The 20,984-nt window shown below is 45.9% G+C and overlaps 1 protein-coding gene across 1 annotated transcript; it reads left to right on the top strand.

Annotated features, from left to right (window-relative positions):
• Positions 1–712: 712 nt before the first annotated feature.
• Positions 713–17,482, top strand: LOC116519355 (LIM/homeobox protein Lhx2-like). Its single transcript, XM_032233196.1, is given in 4 exon segments — positions 713–719; positions 864–884; positions 887–1,068; positions 16,525–17,482. Coding segments are annotated over 4 exon segments (498 nt in total). The 3' UTR covers positions 16,813–17,482.
• The last annotated feature ends 3,502 nt before the right edge of the window (positions 17,483–20,984 follow it).

Here is a 20,984-nt window from a genome sequence, read left to right as displayed (position 1 = left end):
GAGAACCGGCAGCGGAAATTTGAGTAGTTCTGAGAAACCGGTAGTAGAAATTTTGAGTAGTTTGGAGAATTGGTAGCGGAAATTTTGAGTAGTTTGGAGAATCGGTAGCGGAAATTTTGAATAGTTTGGAGAACCGGCAGCAGAAATTTTGAGTAGTTTGGAGAATTGGTAGTGGAAATTTTGAGTAGTTTGGAGAATTGGTAGCGGAAATTTTGAGTAGTTTGGAGAACTCACCATCTCCTGATGATTGGCCCAAAGTCATCCACCTGGCTTTCTTACCTAAAAGGGAGACTAGAACTCACAGCCTCCTGGTAATTGGCCCAGAGACATCTAGCCGGCTTTCATGCCTAAAGTGGGACTAGAACTCACAAGCTCCTGGTGATTATCCCAAAATCATCCACTGGCTTTCTTACCTAAAGTGGGACTAGAACTCACAAGCTGCTGGTGATTGTCCCAGAGTCATTCACCTGGCTTTTCTACCTAAGGCAGGACTAGAACTCACAGGCTCCTGGTGATTGTCCCAAAGTCATTCGCCTGGCTTTCTTACCTAATGTGGGGCTAGAACTCACAGCCTCCTGGTGATTGGCCCAGAGACATCCCCCTGGCTTTCTTGCCTAAGGCAGGAACTAGAACTCACAGTCTCCTGGTTTTTTAGCTTCACCATTTGACCAAATTGCTAAGTCCCTTCTGGGCTGGGTGCGTGAGTGGTGCCATGGATGGTTGTGCCCAAATCTTTTCCTGATGGTCTCTCTTGATTGCTGGGGCGGGGGCGGAAGGACATTCTGGGAGCCCAGACAGGGGGGTCTTCCCGCCTGCCTGGACATTGTGCTGACTGCTTCTTTTCCACCTTGGTGCCCTCTTAGCCCTGAGTTGCAATGAGAATGACGGCAGCCTCTGGATCGAGACCAGCATTACCCCAGCAATCAAAAGACCAAACGTATGCGGACTTCCTTCAAACATCACCAGCTGCGGACAATGAAATCCTATTTTGCAATTAACCACAACCCGGATGCCAAGGACTTGAAGCAGCTTGCGCAAAAAACGGGTTTAACCAAGAGAGTGCTCCAGGTAAGTGATTATTACTATTTTTTTGAGGGACTCAAACCGAGCTGTTCTGACCCAGGCTTCCTTCAAAAGCACGAAGCAGAGTCTTGGTCCCAATTTACACGGCTGTGAATTCCTTTCATTCACAGTCAGCGAGGCTTAGTAAAACAGTCTTTCCGAGGAATGTTTATCCACACGAACCTTATCTCATTTGGAGAGCTGCCAAGTAACTAGTTTGCAAACGCAGGGCAAGGCAAAACTTGGCACAGAGTCTCTTATAGTCACAAACAGAACTTTCCACTCTTGAAATGACCGAAGGAATGAATTGTTTCCTGCAAAAGCCCCCTCCTCGTTCACTCCTCTTTTGTTTGCCATGGGAGGGGCCAATCACCTCCAAGGCTTTACTCCCAAGTCGACCCTGCTTTCTTAGTTGTTCTTGTCTTCTGGCAGCTCTGCACATGTGCACACTGGGAACAGGCTCCAGCTGTTCCTCTGCCTCTCTGCTCTCTAGCTCCCTGCCTCTGGCACAGAGCCCTCATCTGAGCTTTCTTCAGTCCCCAGGACTGGCCCATGTTCCTCCCCAGCCTCCTCACTGTCCGACTCTGCTGCCCGCTCTGATGGCACAACAGGAGTAGCGGTCTTTGGCGAGTTGCAGCCGTGTTTCTCAACCCCGAAGGGTGAAGATGAGAGAACGTCAACTCCTGGAATTCCATGCTTGGCTGGAGAAATCTGGGAGTTGAAGTCTCAGAGATAAAAGTCCCAACCAAAGTTGGCCTCTGCTCTAAGGCCCGGGAGGATGGACAGGGGGGATATGACGGAAAGATTGGCCTTCGGTTATCTCTGTCTCACCTGTCCAATGTTGGAGGGGAAAACAGCCATTGTCCTCACAGATGGAGCCCTTGATGTGATGAGCAAAGGGTTGTCCTACCTGAGGACTTTTGGTTGGTCAACTTTCTTCTCTTGTGCTCTTGAAGGCTGTGCATTGTTGTGGCAAAACCAGGACTTCCTTAACGCGACGTTAACAGGATAACAGAGTTGGAAGAGACCTTGGAGGTCTTCTAGGCCAGGGGTCACCAACGTTTCGGACCTCAGGGACCACTCAATTCATAATTTTAAATCCCGTGGACCACCGATATGAATTTTTTTAAAAAGATAAATAGTATTTAGTGCCATATTTAAAAAATGCAAATAATTTTTCTGCAGACCACCAAAATTTTCTCGTGGTCCATCAGTGGCCCACAGACCCACACCTGCTGTCAGGTTTCCTAAAAATGTCCTAATTGATTCATGAGTCCTGAGCCAAGTTTCAATACAAAACTAGTATTTATTAGGAGCACCATTAGTCAGATCTGAGCTTCGTTTTACCCCTGTCCTCCCCTCAGTCTGTGTCATAAATCACATTCCCCAATGAGGCGCACCCCTCCCAAACCTACTGCAGTAATCTAAGATCCGACTCTAGCCAAAGTGTGCATGGAGTGCGCTCCCCGCCCCTTCCCTCACCATGACAACTTTAGGAGTTGACACCTGCTCAGACAGGAAACCCTATCCTCGCTTTCAGTGGTGGGATTCAAATAATTTAACAACCGGTTCTCTGCCCTAATGACCTGCTGGGTAGGCAGGGCTCGGTGATCATGTGACTGTGTGGTGTGACCAACTCTACGTCACTCACGTCGATGGGCGCTTCGCCTTAGCTGTTACAATGTAATCAGGGTTAACCGGAGAGGCAGTTTCTGTGAGCAGGGCAGCAAAGATGAGGCTAGAAACAACACCAGGATGTTTCCTTCCTGCCTTCCTTGCAGGATTAGCCCTGTAAAGTGGGAAAAAAACAAAAGGAGATTTCTTCCAACAACCGGTTCTCCGAACTGTTTAGAAAGTTGCCAACCGGTTCTCCTGGATAGGTGCGAAATGGCTGAATCCCACCACTGGTGTCGTCTTCTCCTCTTCTGGTGAAAATCAACAGCTTTGGCCTCTGACTAACATCAGAAGGTCTGTGTATCTATGTTACACTATTTTTCAGACCCAAGATTAAACTGGTTACATCTGCCCATTGCACTGAGCTCTGGTTTCATTAAACTGTGATTTGCTGAATTGCCTTCCTTGGCTGAATTCACGTGGTTGACAGTTCAAGGATGGTTTTTAAGTTTATATGGTTATGAGTCACTTTTGGCTGAGATCAAGCGTAGTTTACAAGTTGTTTCATCTGGGCTTAGCAGATTCCCTGAACCTAGTCAGTCATCATGGTTTATAAATCAGGATTAAATGTTACGTGAATGAGGGCAGATGCGGCTTGCTGGACAAGCTATGGCTAAACCAACTTCTGCAGAACGTGAACAGGGCCATAAAATGGTCAGCTGGCCTGAATGTTTTCTTAATTCTCTTTGAAAAGAAGCATGGAAGAAACTTTGTAGATTTGTAGAATTGTTCCACGTTTGTTCCAGATAACAGGAACCCCCCCCCCAAAATAAACCACCCAACCTCAATGGATTTAAATTTAATTTTGATCAGCCATCACAAAGAACTTTCAGCCATAAAAAAGCTGCTCAACCTGGAGAAGAAAAGAACATTGCTGGAGATGTTAACATAAGACCTCTTTCCTGATGTCCTGTGGCTGGTTTTCTCTAGTTTTTGCGGTGTTTGGGGAAGGATGGAGGATCCCCGGCATATTCTCAAAAGCCAGTGTGCCTGTTTTGCTCAGGAAAACATTTTTATTTATTTTTTTGTATTTTTTTGGCTAGCAACTATGTCAGGGATGGAGAACCTTTTCGGCACCAAGGGCCAAAAAGGAGTGCACCCACGCACTCATCGGGGCCGCAACTTGGAAGAGGAGCGGCCCAGGGGGAATGCCCGCACCAGGAAAGGAACTTCTGATTTCTGGTGCGTGCACGCGCACCAGTCAGCTACCGTGTTTTCCCAAAAATAAGACAGGGTCTTATTTTCTTTTGAACCCCCCCAAAATAAGCGCTTGGCCTTATTTTTGGGGAGGTCGTATATTTTTGAGGTGCAGGAGGCAGTGAGCATGGTCACTTCACAGCTGCTGCTGTGTTGCAATATTTTCAGGCAGGGCTTATTTTTAGGGGAGGGCTTATTTTCAGCCCATGCGCTCAAAAGCTCGATTGGGCTTATTATCTGGGGAGGTCTTATTTTCAGGGAAACAGGGTAGTCTTCCAGATACCAGCACGCATGCGTACGCCAGAAATTGGAAGATCAGCTCTTTCAGTTTCCGGCACTGCCGCGCGCATGCACAACAGAAACACAGAAGAGGAATGGGCAATGGTGCGCGTGCCAGGTGACATGGCTCTGCATGCCACTTCGGGCAAGCGTGCCACAGGTTTGCCATCCTGGATCTAAGTTGATGGAAATGATGAAGTTGTCCAGGAACAAGCGACCACTGGATGTTAAACCAGACTCTTGTCAAAAGGGATATATTCTCTTGAATTCTGAAATGTTTGGATCTGACCAACGATGGTGAATCCTGGAAAGAGGAGAACTTCAAAACATTAATGGTGATGGAGAAATGGGGAAGTTCCTGCCCATGGCTTCTGCAAGTGATAATTTTGGAGGAAGGTCTATAAATACTGTAGCTGCCATCTTGGCCCCCTAGTCCCTCAAAGACAAAGATTTCCAAATCCAGTCTGGATTTGGGTTAAAGAAATCCCAACAGAATTTGGACGTTTAACACTCAATTTCTTCTTGGCGCTGTACAAAGGAAGTTGTTTCAGCTGGGTGTGCCTAAATTAATCTGCTCACAGAAGAAGCCGTAAACCTCAAGAGGTTTTTTTGGGGGTGGGCAGAGCAACCCACTTGAGATTGAGAAATGGTATGAGAAGCAGGGGGTTGGACTAGAAGACCTCCAAGGTCCCTTCCAACTCTGTTATTCTGTTGTTACTCTGAGATCTTCTTCAAAGGAAGGTCATCAACTCCCTTGCAATAAGCTACAGTTTGATGAATCGTCTTTGTACACTAATGAGTTGTTGTAGGCTGGCTTCCCATCATATGTCAACCAGAAAAAGTTTGTGGCTTACAACTTCACTCGGTGTGTGTGTGTGTGTGTGTGTCAGTAGAGACCTTCTGTGGCAGTGTCCACAGCTTCCTTTGTTATTATATATGTATGTATGTATGTATGTATGTATGTATGCATGCATGCATGCATAGTGGGATTCACTTAGGTTTATCACCGGTTTGCAACTGTGAGAATGCACGCATGCTTGCGTTGTGTGCGTATGCACCTCGTGTACGCAGCCAGCACGCGGCTTCAAAAATGAGGCTACATAGGATATTTTGGAGTTGGGGTTCGGCGCTACCAGTTGGGTGAACCGGTCCAAGCCGGCTGAATACCACCTCTTGTATGTATGTATGTATGTATGTATGTATGTATGTATGTACCCTGTTTCTCTGAAAATAAGACCTCCCCATATAATAAGTCCAATGGGGCATCTGAGCTCATGCACTAAAATAATCCCTCCCAAAAAATAAGCCCTCCCCAAAAATATTGCAACACAGCAGCAGCCACGAGGTGACCACGCTCGCCGCCTCCTGCACTTCAAAAATAATAAGACCTCCCCCCAAAATAAGACCAAGTGCTTATTTCAGGGGTCAAAAGAAAATAAAACCCTGTCTTATGTTCGGGGAAACATGGTATGTATGTACGTATGTTTATTTGTAGTTTTTCCTTTCACATCACACATATTTTGTGGGCAGTGTTGACTGGGCCAATATCCTTTTTACAAAATGCTAACAGTAATAATACCATTAAATCCTAATCTTCCAACTTCAACAATACTGTTCTCTCTTTATGGTTCTTTCTCGCTTTTTTCAGAAATTCGTTTAAACATCGAGAATGTTTCTTTATACAATACGTTTGTGGTCCTCTGCTGAATCTTTCATATTTTACTTTTAAGAATTTAACGGATTTAACAGATTACTTAATTCCATCATAATTCCAATATCCCAAAATATCTAAAAACACTCATAAGGCCAATGATTAACAAAATGTAATCGGTCCCGGGATTATATCTCAAAGTCCCCCAAATTTCCTCTTTTGTAATACTGGAAACTGGGATCTTCCGAGAACTCGGATTGTGTCAGATCTTGTTTTCTCTGTAGGGTGCATTGGTAGTCCTGGTCATCGATCAGGTGGCTTTAGAAAGCAATATTTCTTGGACCACGTTTCCCTGTGCTCCGTCAGTCAGTCCCTAGTCAACTCACAACTGGACTACTGTAATGCACTCTACACAGGGCAGCCCCTGGGCAGCCCCTGAAGAGCATACAGAAGGTGCAGCTGGTGCAGAGTGTGGCAGCAGCATGGGTAATGGCCCCTGTAACACCACTGTTCTGCGGGCTGGGTTCAATTCAAGATGTTGGGGATCCATTTTAAATCCCTTCCTGGATGGGGGAGACAAGTAAAAAAAAAGGATAGCCATTGAGGTGTCGAAGCGGGCAAGAGACAATGGGTAGATCTTCTTTCTTCTTCTTTTTCTTTCTTTCTTTCTTTCTTTCTTTCTTTCTTTCTTCTTTCTTCTTTTTCTTGTTGTTTGACTTGTTTTCCTTCTACCCCTCTTCATTCAAAGCATAGCAACTAAAGTATGAAGCGGGCAAGAGATTATGGATGGATGATTCCTGTTTCCGATTCTTTTTTAAAAAATGTTTTTATTTTTTATTACAAATTTTGACATATTTTATAAACAAAGTGTTATCCGGGTCTATTCTTTTACATCCTCTCATATATGTAATCCATTTTACATTATAGTTCTGTTTCCAATTTCAGCCATATTTTTTCTTTCCATATTTGTTTTATCTTAAACTTATTTTCTTAATACATAAGCAATATCACTAATTGCCCCTTCAAGGTGAAACCAAATTATCATTTTATATTTGGTCTACTTTACTGTAAGGAACATACATCCTCAAGTTCAGTTTTAACAGAGAGAACATTTAACTTAATTAATTATCCGCAATTAACAGTGTTACTATAATTCCCTTACATCTTAATTGACCGTTAACAATATTAATACAATTCTCTTTAATCTACTAATATGTTCCTTCGTTCCCTTCCTCCTCTCTGAACATTTCCTCTTGGTCTCTCAAAGATTCCACTTCTTATTAATTTTCTCCTTTTCTCCCATTCTCCTAGCTGCTTCTTTTTTCTTATTTTTATAATTATTGTATCTTTTCTTCAGAGTCCTTTTTCTCACTTTTAATTTTATTGTTCTAGTGATTTTCCCCAGGGTTTTTTTTCCTAGTCTCTTATTACTATTTCCTTCTTTGCTGTTTGATTGTTTCTTTCTGTGGGGGGGGGACACATTCCCCCTTGTCTACCCTTTTTGTGCCACTCTGAATCCCAGCGAAATCATCTATCTGTTTTTGACTCTTGATTTGAACTGTCTTCTTCTATATCGTCCTCTCCATTCTTTATTTTCCTCTCCTTTCTTTTTGTAGGCAGGTGACACAACTGGAAATTAGACGGGAAAGAAAGAAAAAAAACTTATAATACAGGGTGACATGATTAAAAGCTAGAAGGAGAGATAGAAATAAAGGGAATATCAATATTACATTTCTAGTTGATAAAACGAAAGTAAGAATGAGAAACAGGTGGAATAATCGCATCATGATAGACGGTAATCCATATAGATGTGTATGGGAATTTCATAAGTTGATTGAATATATAATCATGTTTAATTTGGCTAGTTTGTTTGTACTGGAATATATGGTGCCCAGGTGCCACACTGCTCGCAGGTTGATTTGACACTTTTATTAAAAAATGAAAAAAAAAACTGTGGAAAAAAATGGCAGGGGTTCAGGCTACTTGAGGGGGCCGTCTCATCCCACTGGGATTGGCCCGTCCCACTGGCGCCGGCAGAGGAGGCGCAATGAGGGTCCAGTCCAGCCCGATTATCCCAGCCGGCAGAGTCCAGGAAGAGGGCCTCCTCTGCTGTGGCTCCTGCCCTCGGGAGTGTCTCGCCTCCTCCCCTGTGAGGTTGGCCCCAACCCTCCTATCCTTTCGTCAGGGCCCAAAGAACTGGTTCTGCCAGTCAGCTTGGGACCCCAGTGGGGGACTAGGGCAATGGAGCGGGTGGAATAATAGCAGATCCCATCTCTTGCCCTCCACCCACGCCCTCCCCACGTGTCTTTGGTTTTAAGATTTGTTTTAAACTTTTGATGTTTTAACTGATGTGTAACACTAAGGCACCCAGAGTTACCCTACAGTAAGATGGGGGAGAGGCAATAAATTAGATAGATAGATAGATAGATAGATAGATAGATAGATAGATAGATAGATATGGATAAATAGATAGATAGATAGATAGATAGATAGATAGATAGATAGATAGATAGATAGATACATACATACATACATACATACATACATACATAGATAAAGATGGACACATGGTTACATCAATAGATCAATAGATAGCAGATAGATAGATAGATAGATAGATAGATAGATAGATAGATAGATAGATAGATATGGATGGACAGACAGATGGACAGATGAATAGATAGGTAGATAGAAAGATAGATGGATAGATAGATAGATAATAGATAGATAGATGATAGATAGATGATAGATAGACAGACAGGGATGGATGGAGATAGATAGATAGATGGATAGATAGATATGGATGGATGGATGGGACGGATAGATAGATAGATAGATAGACAAATGGAATAATGGATGGATGGATGGATGGATGGATGGATGGATGGATAGAGATAGATAGATAGATAGATAGATAGATAGATAGATAGATAGATAGATAAGTACATACATACAACTGCAAGAGGTTTGCTGTCATGGCTACCAATCTCCATCATAGTTGGAGTTATCATCTGTGAGCTTCTAAGCAAAATGGGAAAGTGTCCATGCCAGACTCCATCTTTCCATCTAAGGTCCCTGTTTGTCATTCAGGAGATGCATTGTGAGTTGCCGTCCCACTTTTCCCCTTCTGCTTCCACGTTCTCGGATCTCTGACAGACATCAGCTCAACACATCTAAGGCAGAAGAACCACAATTGCTAAATGTTTGTCCATCAAGCCAAGATTGAACACTTTTAGCAGCCCAGCTGGAGGTTGGGGAGCTGATCACCCTGAAATCTTGCATTTAGGATATTATTAGAAAAAGCCGAGGTGGCGCATGGTTTAAATGCAGCACTGCAGGCTACTGCTAGATCAGCAGTTCAGCGGTTCAAATCTCACCGGCTCAGGGTTGACTCAGCCTTCCATCCTTCCGAGGTGGGTAAAATGAGGACCCGGATTGTTGGGGGCAATATGCTGACTCTCTGTAAACCGCTTAGAGAGGGCTGAAAGCCCTATGAAGCGGTATATAGTCTACTGCTATTATTATTTCAGTTCAATTTCACTCCATCCAGCCACTCCTCTTCTTTTCTTCTTCTTATTCTTCTTCTTTTATTCTTCTTCTTCTTCTTCTTTCTTCTCTTCTTCTTCTTCTTCTTCTTCTTCTTCTTCTCCTTCTCCTCTCCTCCTCCTCCTCCTCCTTTCCTCTTTCTCTTCCTCTTCTTCTTCCTCCTCCTCCCCCCTTCTATTTTCCCCTCTTCTCCACTATTCCTTCTCCCTCTCTTTACATTTTTTGATTGTTGTTGTTAGTTGCAATGTTGTGTCCGACCCATCACGACCCCATGGACCACGTTCCTCAGGCCTTCCTGGTCTCTACCATCCTCTGAAGTCCATTTAAGCTCATGACGGCTGCTTCGGTGACTCCAACCAGCCACCTCCTTCTCTGTCGTCCCTTCTTCTTTGGCCCTCCATCGTTCCCAGCATGAGGCTCTTCTCCAGGGAGTCCTTCTTCCTTCTCATTAGGTGGCCAAGGTCTTTGAGTTTCCTCTTCAGGATCTGGCCTTCTAAAGAGCAGTCAGGGTTGATCTCCTCTAGGACTGACAGGTTGGATGGCCTCGCAGTCCAAGGGACTCGCAGGAGTCTTCTCCAGCACCAGAGTTCAAAGGCCTCCATTCTTGGTGCTCAGCCTTCCTTATGATCCAAACTTCACAGCCATCTATTTAACAAATAACAGATTAAGAGAGTTTGAAGGGACCTTGTAGGTCATCTAGTCCAACCCCCCATCCAGGCAGGAGACCCTACACCATTTCTGACAAATGTCAGACCAGTCTCTTCCTGAAAGTTTTCCAGTGATGAAGCTCCCACAACCTCTGAAGGCAACTTCTGTTCCATGGTTGATGTTCCCACTGTCGGAAAATTCCTCCTTATTTCTAGGTTGAATCTCTCCTTGGTGGGTTTCCATTCATTTTTTATTGCAATTGGCCTTGACTAGATGCACTTTTGATTGGCAGGGTGATGCCCTCTGCTTTTTAGTCTGCTGTCTAGATTTGCCATAGCTTCCCCACCCAGGAACAAGCGCCTTTTAATTTCTTGGCTGCCGTCCCCATCTGCGGTGATCTTGGAGCCCAGAAGAATAAAATCTGTCACTGCCTCCATTTCTTCCCCCATCGATTTGCCAGGAATTGAGAGGGACGGATGCCATGATCTTAGTTTTATGGGTTAGATTTTCCTAATTTTTAATTTCATCATTCCAGACCTGACACCTAATTTTGCAAAGGGGCCCCTGGAAGAAAATATGACCTAACAATGCCAAATCCGTTTGCCAAGGCAGACTGCTGCATTGAACTCCTCTCTCAGTCACTGCTTGGTTCCCCCTGCCTCAGTTTCCCCCTGAGGAATAAGGTAGCACAGGAAATTTCCACTCTTGCAAAAAAAAAGGAGAGAGAGAGAGAGATGAGAGAGAGAGAGTTGTCCTTTAAGAAACAAATGCAGAATTCTGCTTTTTTCCTCTTTTCCTTTTTGCATTGCACTTTTTGCTGGAAAGATATGCAACTCAAAAGGAGATTGTTTATAGGACTAATTTATCTCCTTCTTATAATGAACTTCTGAGTTTGCTTTTCTATTGCAAAGAAAATCCAGGAAGAACCTATGTTAGCCCCTTTTCTGATGCTGAAAAAAAAAGGAATCTGTTTTCCACAAAATAAGACCTCCCCGAATAATCAGCCCAAATGGGCTTTGGAGCGCCTGTGCTAAAATAAGCCCTCCCCCCAAATAAGCCCTCCCCCCCAAAAATAAGCCCTCCCCCAAAACATTGCAACACAGCAGCAGCCGTGAGGTGACCACGCTCTCCGCCTCCTATACCTCAAAATAATGAGACCTCCCCGAAAATAAGGCCAAGTGCTTATTTTGGGGGTCCAAAGAAAATAAGACCCTGTCTTCTTGTTGTTAATTTTAATTTAATTTTTAAAATTTTATTGTAAATATCAATTGGGTTTGTTTTTTTTTGATACTTTATTTAAGGTCCCTTTTAATTTTTGTAATATGTGTTTTCTTTTATGTTGTACGCCTCCCTGAGTCCTTGGGAGAAGGGCGGCATATAAATACGATAAAACTGGAAACCTAGAACCTTATTTTTGGGGAAACTCGGTATGAAAATCATCTTTTTTTTTTCTGCCATCCTGGCGCTGTCTTGCCAAATTTCTCTTCTGACCAGCTGTGTTATCCTACTAGGAAAAAAGTGGAATTTTCTGCAGTATTTTCTGCAGAATTTTCTCCTATAAACAAACAAAAATCCAATATATCCAATAAACAAGCCAAGAATTCATTCATCCCTAACATTCTTTTATTGCACCCTGGAAAACAGAGAACCTGTCATAATTTCCATGTAGTCAAAGCAGGGGGGGGGGCGGATTTCTTCTTCTGTTTCAATGCCTTCCTGAATCCCCTACCGACACTCTGTGACTGACGACCTTTCATTGAGTGACTTTTCAAAGTTACGACGACCCGGGGGAAAAATGTCACTAAGGACCGTTTTCCATACTTACGACCGGCTGAGTCCTGTGATGGCACGCGAGCCGTGGCCAAGGTCAACCCCACTGCTCATGGGGTGTGCACCTCCTGCCGGCCAGCTGTTTTGTTGGGAGATGTGCACCCATGCGCGGGGTGTGTGTATGCATGCATGCCCCCCACCCCCTGCTTTGGTGCTACATTGGCATTACATTATGGTTTTCAGCATGTGCACACGCTTCCTTTCGTCATCCGAGGAAAAAAAGATTCGCCATCACTGCTGTTGTCCACGGGGACCAAAATTCAGGCACTTGGCAAATTGACTCGTATTATGACCGTGCGCAGCCTCCGGGGGGGTCACGTGATCCCCTTTTGCGACCTTCTGACAAGCAACGTCGATGAGGGGGGGAGTGGGTGGAAGTGTGGGTTCACTTAATGGCCGTGTTACTAATTGAACAACCACCATGACTCACTTAAGAATGGCGGCAAGCAGGGTGGTAAAATGAAGCGATCTGACTGAACGCCTCGCTTAGCAATGGAAATTTGGGGTTCACTTGTGGTCGTAAGTTGAGGACCACCTGTATTTATTTTAAAAAATCCCTACACGACTTCACACAAATGGCTATCCAATCTCTGTGACTCTTGGGGTTACCTTAGATTAAAATAACAGAGGTGGAAGGGGCCTTGGAGGTCTTCTAGTCCAACCCCCTGCTTAGGCAGGAGACTCTACCACACTTCAGATAAATGGATATCCAATCTCTTCTTTAAAACTTCCAGTGTTGGAGCATTCACAACTTCTGGAGGCAAGTTGTTCCACTAATTAATTGTTCTCACTGTCAGGAAATTCCTCCTTAGTTCTAAGTTGCTTCTCTCCTTGATTAGTTTCCACCCATCGCTTCTTGTCCTGCCCTCAGGTGCCCTGGAGAATAGCTAGACTGCCTCTTCTTTGGGGCAGCCCCTGAGATATTGGAAGACTGCTATCATGTCTCCCCTAGTCCTTCTTTTCATCAAACTAGGAGGTGGGCAGAAGATAAATGTAACATCTAAACAAAAGAAAGATTTGTTCTACAGATGGCACTTGCCACCAACAAGAATGGGAAAAAGGTTCCCAAATAGCTCACCAGAGTGCTGGAAATGTAAACAGGCACAGGGAACCTACTATCATATGTGGTGGACGTGTCCATCGGCAAAAAGATATTGGGCAAAGATAAAAGGGTGGCTAGAAGAGATGATAACACAACAAATAGATCTAAATCCAGAACTATTCTTATTAGGTATAGGTAAAGGTAAAAGTTCCCCTTGCACATAGGTGCTAGTCGTTCCTGACTCTAGGGGGCGCTGCTCATCTCCGTTTCAAAGCCGAAGACCCAGCGCTGTCCGAAGACGTCTCTGTGGTCATGTGGCCAGCATGACTCAATGCCAAAGGCACATGGAACGCTGTTCCCTTCCCACCAAAGCTGGTTTCTATTTTTCTACTTGCATTTTTGACCTGCTTTCAAACTGCTAGGTTGGCAGATGCTGGGACAAGTCACGGGAGCTCACTCCATTACGCGGCACTGGGGATTTGAACCGTTGAACAGCCGACCTTTCTGATCCACAAGCTAGCGTCTTAGCCATTGAGCCACTGCTACTTATTAGATATACTACCAGGGAAATACAATAAAAGAATCCTATGCTTAATGTTACATGTGATGACAGCAGTTAGGATTATGTATGCACAAAATTGGAAAAAACGGAAGTATACCTACAGATGAAATGGTAATAAAGAAAATATTAGAATCTGCCGAACTGGACAGGTTAACGATGGAACATAAAGACAAAGGGGAAACAGAGTATTACTCAACATGGGACTTGTGGTACCAATGGCTGGAAAACAGGTGCAAAGAGTAGAAACGTAATCATGAGAGAAGATCAAGAAACTAGAGATAAATACCAGTATATCAATATATATAAGAATATATACTGTAAGCAATGTTAATATGGGAATGCACGTGATTATGGATTAAAATATAGAAAATGTTGGGGGGAAAAGAAAGGGAGATTTGTTGGGAGACTACTAGAAATCCCCAAGCTTTGGGATAAATAGGGAAATAAATAAATAAGAGAAATATCTGAACGGAGGCAGTTAAAAAAAAACAGATTTATATCATGGCCAAGAAAATGTTATGAATGTTTCTTGAGCTCACCTTGAGAAAGAAAAAGTTTCCAACCTTTTTGCTGTTGTTAGTTGTGAAGTCATGTCCTACCCATAGCAACCCCATGGACAACATTCCTCCAGGCCTTCGTGTCCTCTCCCATCCTCTGGAGTCCATTTAAGCTCCGGTGACTCCATCCAGCCACCTCCTTCTCTGCCGTCCCCTTCTTCTTTTGCCCTCCATCGTTCCCAGAATGAGGCTCTTCTCCAGGGAGTCCTTCTTCCTTCTCACTAGGTGGCCAAAGGATTGGAGTTTCCTCTTCAGGATCTGGCCTTCTAAAGCAGTGGTCCCCAACCTTTTTATCGCCGCGGACCAGTCAGCCTTTGATAATTTTACTGTGGCCCGCTGAGCGCGCGCAGGGGTGGGGGGGCGTTGTTCGCGATGACACATTGATTGCGTACCTGCGCGGGGCTCTCTTCCCTGGAGCCTTTGCGCACGGCCCAGGAGCTTTTGCGCACGGCCCAGGAGCCTTTGCGCTGCAGCGATCATGTCCCCCGGCCGCTGCAGCGATCATGGCCCCCGGCCGCTGCAGCGATCATGGCCCCCGGCCGCTGCGCGGCCCGGTGCCAGGTACTCCACGGCCCGGCACCGGTCCGCGGACCGGGGGTTGGGGACCACTGTTCTAAAGAGCAGTCAGGGTTGATCTCCTCTAGGACTGACCGGTTGGATGGCCTTGCCGTCCAAGGGACTCACAGGAGTCTTCTCCAGCACCAGAGTTCAAAGGCCTCCATTCTTTGGCGCTCAGCCTTCCTTATGGTCCAACCTTCACAGTCATCCATTGCAAGAAATAAAATAAAAAATCCAATGAAATTCTCCAGAGATCCAGTCAATTCCACTATGTCAACTTCCTCAACTCTCAGGGGTGTCTTCCTGATGTTGGGGTGATGTCTCCCAGAATTCCCGATCAAGATGGCCCCAGGAACTTTGAGAGGTAGTTCCTCCATCCTCTGTGGAGATCCACCAGGTTTAAAGAAGGCTTTTTCAGGATACCGATGAGACCACAGTTACTCAGGGAAATTGATGCATTGGTAGTGATGAGGTTTTTGAAGAAGTTAAGACTTCAAAACAAGTAAATAAGTAGCTGAAGAAGCTTCTTGGATGAGAACTGGGCATGGCTAGTCTAGCGAAGAGAAGGACCAGGGGAGACAAGAGAGCAGCCTTCCAATATTTGAGGGGCTGCCACACAGAGGAAGGGGTGAAGCTATTTTCCAAAGTTCCTGAAGGCCAGACAAGGAATAATGGATGGAAACTGAAGAAGGAGAGATTCAACCTAGAACTAAGGAGGAATTTTCTGACAGTGAGAACAATCAACCCATGGAACAGAAGTTGCCTTCAGAAGTTGTGGGAGCTTTCATTGGAGGCTTTCAAGAAGAGATTGGATTGCCATTTGTCGGAAATGGTGTAGGGTCTCCTGCTTGGGCAGGGGGAGGGGGTTGGACTAGATGACCTACAGGGTCCCTTCCAACTCTGTTAATCAGTTAATCTGTTTTCAAAGAGAAAGTAGAACATTCTGGTGGCCTCTTGGGGAAAAAAGCACTTTCTGGACAAGTAAATAAGTAACAGATGAATAAAATAATTTGTATGTTGACCACATATCTTGCATTTAACAAAACTGTTAAAAAAAACAGGCATAAGTCACGTTTTTCAATGGTGGTGTAACTTGGGACGGTCACTAAATGTGGTAAGTTAAGGACTGTCTGTAGTGCTGGAAGTCCATGCATGATATGCCAAACTCTAAATAAATCAAGGCCATCGCCTGGCCAATCAATCTGTATTGGGAATGAAGCAGAGTTTACATCTTTTAAAGCAGGAGGGTTCCCCAGCCCCCCAAACCCATGGCCCGACACTGGTCTGTGGCATTTCTCCATGGAACTGGTCCCTGGTGCCCAAAAGGTTGGGGGGGGGCACTGTTTTAAAGATTGCACCCATCTACCTACCTTGCATTTATTCATTTGTTCTTTCCTTCCTTCTTTCCCTGTTTCTCATTCCCATCTCCTCCCTTCTCTCCTTCCTTCCCTGTTTTCATTCCCATTTCCTTCCTTCCTTCTCATTCCCATCTCCTTCCCTCTTTCTCTCCTTCCCTCCTTCCTTTCCTGCTTTTTATTCCCACCTCCTTCCTTCCTTGCTTTCATTCCCATCTCCTTCCTTTCTTCTCTCTTCCCCTTCTTCCTTTCCTGCTTTTTATTCCTTCCTTTTTCTTCCTTCCTTCCAACCTCCTTCCTTCTTTGCTTTCATTCCCATCTCCTTCCTTCCTTCCTTCTCATTCCCATCTCCTTCCTTCTCTCTTCCCCTCCTTCCTTTCCTTCCTTCCTTCTTTCCTTCCCTTCTTCTCTCCTCCCCTACTTCCTTCTTTGCTTCTTCTTCCCATCTCCTTCCTTCCTTCTTTCCTTTCCTCCTTCCTTTCCTGCTTTTTATCCTTCCTTCCTTCCTTCCTTCCTTCCTTCCTTCCTTCCTTCCTTCCTTCCTTCCCGTCCAACGCTTCTAGGTCTGGTTTCAGAACGCCCGGGCCAAATTCCGACGGAACCTCTTACGCCAAGAGAACACGGGAGTGGACAAGGCATCCGATCCGGCCCTCCAGGCCGGCACCCCCTCCGGACCCGCTTCGGAGATCTCCAACACATCCCTGAGCCCCTCCAGGACGCCCACCACCCTCACAGACTTGACGAATCCTAGCATGCCTTCCGTGACGTCAGTCCTGAGCTCCGTGTCTGGCGGCTTGGATGTCCACGAATCCCGCAGCCCTTCACAGACGACGCTGACCAATCTTTTCTGATGACCACTCGATTCCCGGGGTGGCCGGGTGGGTGGCCGGGTGGGCGTTGTCTCCTTCTGAAGGAAAGGAATTATCCTTTCGTCCAATTCCAAATGGATTTTTATTTTTATTTTTTAAAAACACACACAGACACACACAAACAAACTCGGGACGTTCCCACCACTGGGCTGGAGATCCGCCGGGTCAAATCCAGCTGGGGTCTGAAAGCCACCGTGGATATTGGAGGAGTGTGACTTGGAATGACAGCTGCCCACACAACATTTGTGTGTCGATGTACAGTTTTATGGACCGGGCCAGGGAAATGGCAATTAATTTAAGTTGGCTGAAGCTTGTGTGATTTTTTCAAAGACTGCCACGTGCCTTATTTACTCTCCATTCCTTTGGTTTTTTTCTCTCTCTCTCTGTATATTTATGACCACGTCTGAGACCACGCAAACTTCAAAAAAAAAGGGGGGGGAGGGGGGAAGGGGAGGGGGAGAGAAGTGAAAAAAAATGTGAATACGAGTTTTGCTACTTTAAATTAAGTCCTCAACCTTTTCGACTGGTCCTTCCGATGTTTTAGAATCGAACACTCGGGAAGGGGGAAAAAAGAAGTGACACGTTTCTTCCGCTGTCAAAATTTGTAAAAAAAAAAGGAAGAAGAAGAAGAAAAAAATCTAACCAGTAATAAAGCCACTTAACGGAAAACTACCTCCACATTAGTTGCCCTTGCAATGAAAGATGAGGGAACCCGGATTTGGGGAAGGAGGAAGAAGAGGTGGAGGAGGAGGAGAAGGAAAAGGGGATGAAGAAGGAATGGTTGAAAAGAAGAAGGAAGGGAGGAGGAGGAGAGGAAGGAATGGTGGAAAGGGGGAGGAGGAGGAGAGGAAGGAATAGTGGAATGGGGAGGAGAGGAAGGAAGATTGGAAAAGGGAGGAGGAAGAAGAAGAGGAGGAAAAGGGGGAGAGGAAGGAATGGTGGAAAGGGGGTGGAGGAGGAGGAGGAAGGAATGATGGAAAGGGGGAGAAGGAGGAAGGTTGAAAAGGGGGAGGAGGAGGAGAGGAATGGTGGAAAGGGCGGAGGAAGGAGGAGGAGGAAGGAATGATGGAAAGGGGGAGAAGGAGGAAGGTTGAAAAGGGGGAGGAGGAGGAGAGGAATGGTGGAAAGGGTGGAGGAAGAAGGAGGAGGAGGAGGAGAAGAAAAGGGAATGGTGGAAAGGGGGAGGAGGAAAGGAAGGAAAGTTGGAATGGGGGGAGGAGGAGAGGAATGGTGGAAAGGGCGGAGGAAGGAGGAGGAGGAGGAGAAGGAGAGGAATGGTGGAAAGGGGGTGGAGGAGGAGGAGGAAGGAATGATGGAAAGGGGGAGAAGGAGGAAGGTTGAAAAGGGGGAGGAGGAGGAGAGGAATGGTGGAAAGGGCGGAGGAAGGAGGAGGAGGAAGGAATGATGGAAAGGGGGAGAAGGAGGAAGGTTGAAAAGGGGGAGGAGGAGGAGAGGAATGGTGGAAAGGGTGGAGGAAGAAGGAGGAGGAGGAGGAGGAGGAGAAAAGGGAATGGTGGAAAGGGGGAGGAGGAAAGGAAGGAAAGTTGGAATGGGGGGAGGAGGAGAGGAATGGTGGAAAGGGCGGAGGAAGGAGGAGGAGGAGGAGAAGGAGAGAAAGGAATGGTGGAAAGGGGGTGGAGGAGGAGGAGGAAGGAATGATGGAAAGGGGGAGAAGGAGGAAGGTTGAAAAGGGGGAGGAGGAGGAGAGGAATGGTGGAAAGGGCGGAGGAAGGAGGAGGAGGAAGGAATGATGGAAAGGGGGAGAAGGAGGAAGGTTGAAAAGGGGGAGGAGGAGGAGAGGAATGGTGGAAAGGGTGGAGGAAGAAGGAGGAGGAGGAGGAGGAGAAAAGGGAATGGTGGAAAGGGGGAGGAGGAAAGGAAGGAAAGTTGGAATGGGGGGAGGAGGAGAGGAATGGTGGAAAGGGCGGAGGAAGGAGGAGGAGGAGGAGAAGGAGAGAAAGGAATGGTGGAAAGGGGGTGGAGGAGGAGGAGGAAGGAATGATGGAAAGGGGGAGAAGGAGGAAGGTTGAAAAGGGGGAGGAGGAGGAGAGGAATGGTGGAAAGGGCGGAGGAAGGAGGAGGAGGAAGGAATTATGGAAAGGGGGAGAAGGAGGAAGGTTGAAAAGGGGGAGGAGGAGGAGAGGAATGGTGGAAAGGGCAGAGGAAGGAGGAGGAGGAGGAGGAGAAAAGGGAATGGTGGAAAGGGGGAGGAGGAAAGGAAGGAAAGTTGGAAGGGGGAGGAGGAGGAGAGGAATGGTGGAAAGGGCGGAGGAAGGAGGAGGAGGAGAAGGAGAAGAAGGAATGGTGGAATGGGGAGGAGGAGAGGAAGGAAAGTTGGAAAGTGGGAGGAGGAAGAGAGGAATGGTGGAAAGGGCGAAGGAAGGAGGAGAAGGAGAAGAGGAAGGAATGGTAGAAAGGGAAAGGAAATGTTAACCCTTTCCCAACTCCCTGTTGCCCTTCGTATCCCTGGACTACAACTCCCATCAGGCTAGGCAAACACCCAAAGCCAAACCTACCTCCCTCCTCAATCCTTCAAGGCTTTTCCTGTAATTCCAGGACCATGCCCAACATGGGAAGGTAATTTGGGTAACCTAGAACCTCCTTAGAAGAGAACTAGTGTCCTTGTTTTTCTCTGCTGGTGGAAAAAAGGGGGAAGAACGACTTCTAGTTTCCCCAAAACTATCTCTCAAGGTTTCTTACTTCTTCCGACCCAGAATCTCTACCCTCCTGAGTAGATTCAATAGCAATTTTACTACAAGGTTATGTTTCGGTTGAGTTTTGGCCCTCAAAATATCCTTGATCAACCTGTGAGTAAGTTTCTACGGAGATTCTCAGCCGTTCAGGTCACGGTTGACCCAAAGGTGCTTTTTCCCAAAAGGCCACTGGACTGGATTTTCCTTGAAGAGGTTTCGCTTCTCACTCGAGAAGCTTCTTCAATTCTGATCCTAAGAAGCTTCTTCGCTCAGAACTGAAGAAGCTCCTTGGGCGAGAAGCGAAACCGCTTCAAGCGAAAAGAGAGAAAGTCTTTTGAAGAAGCCCCTTTGGGAGACAGAGGAAGCTCTTCCTCAAGAGGAGATTGGGGGAAGGTTGAAAAAAAACTGATTGGCCAATGGAGCTGATCGTATTTTGAGGTGCAAAGGCTATTTGAAGGGTGAGAAATCGACTGGATGGTCGATTGAGGGACACATAAGGGTTGTGTTTGACCTGAGGTGTGTGTGGACCAGGGGCGTGGCCGGGTGGGTGTGGCCAGCTCAACATCACTTGTGTCAGGGGGCACCTGAGGTGGCCAAGTGACTTCCCTCAAACCCTCCCTCACTCTCATTATAATCTTTTTCTTTCCTTCCTTCCTTCCTTCCTTCCTTCCTTCCTTCCTTCCTTCCCTTCCACCCTCTTTTCCTCCTTCCTTCATCAACTTCCTTCTCATTCCCATCTCCTTCCTTCCTTCCCTTCCACCCTCTTTTCCTCCTTCCTTCCTCTCCATCACCTTCCTTTCTTCTCCTCATTCCCATCTCCTTCCTTCTTTCCATCCTTCCTTCCTTTTCTTCTTTTTCCTTCCTTGCTCTCTTCCCATCTTTCATTCTTTTTCGTGGTCTTTCCTCGTTCCCTTTCTCCTTATCTGTCCCTTCTTGGATGCTCAAATACAAAATGGGGAAACATTTCTCCTTTTGTTTTTAGTTCTTCTCTCCTCTATCCTCTCTCCTCTTTTCCACTTCCCTCTCCTTCCCTCTCTCCTACTCCTCTACTCATCCATTTCCTTCTCTCCTTTCCCCATCTACTTCCTTCTCCTCCCTTTTCCTCTTCTCCACTCCCCTTCTCTCTCCTCTTCTCCACTTCCCTCTCCTTCCCTCTCTCCTACTCCTCTACTCATCCATTTCCTTCTCTTCTTTCCCCATCACCTTCCTTCTCATTCCCATCTCCTTCCTTCCTTCCCTTTCATCCTCTTTTCCTTCTTCCTTCCTCCCCATCACCTTCCTTCTCATTCCCATCTCCTTCCTTCCTTCCTTCCTTTTCACCCTCTTTTCCTCCTTCCTTCCTCTCCATCACCTTCCATTCTTCTCCTCATTCCCATCTCCTTCCTTCTTTCCATCCTTCCTTCCTTTTCTTCTTTTTCCTTCCTTGCTCTCTTCCCATCTTTCATTCTTTTTCGTTGTCTT

Source organism: Thamnophis elegans, chromosome 16 (genome assembly GCF_009769535.1).
Source record: "Thamnophis elegans isolate rThaEle1 chromosome 16, rThaEle1.pri, whole genome shotgun sequence".
NCBI classification, from domain to species: domain Eukaryota; kingdom Metazoa; phylum Chordata; class Lepidosauria; order Squamata; family Colubridae; genus Thamnophis; species Thamnophis elegans.
The sequence above is the reverse complement of the archived record's forward strand: the minus strand, read 5'-3'. Positions and strand labels throughout refer to the sequence as shown.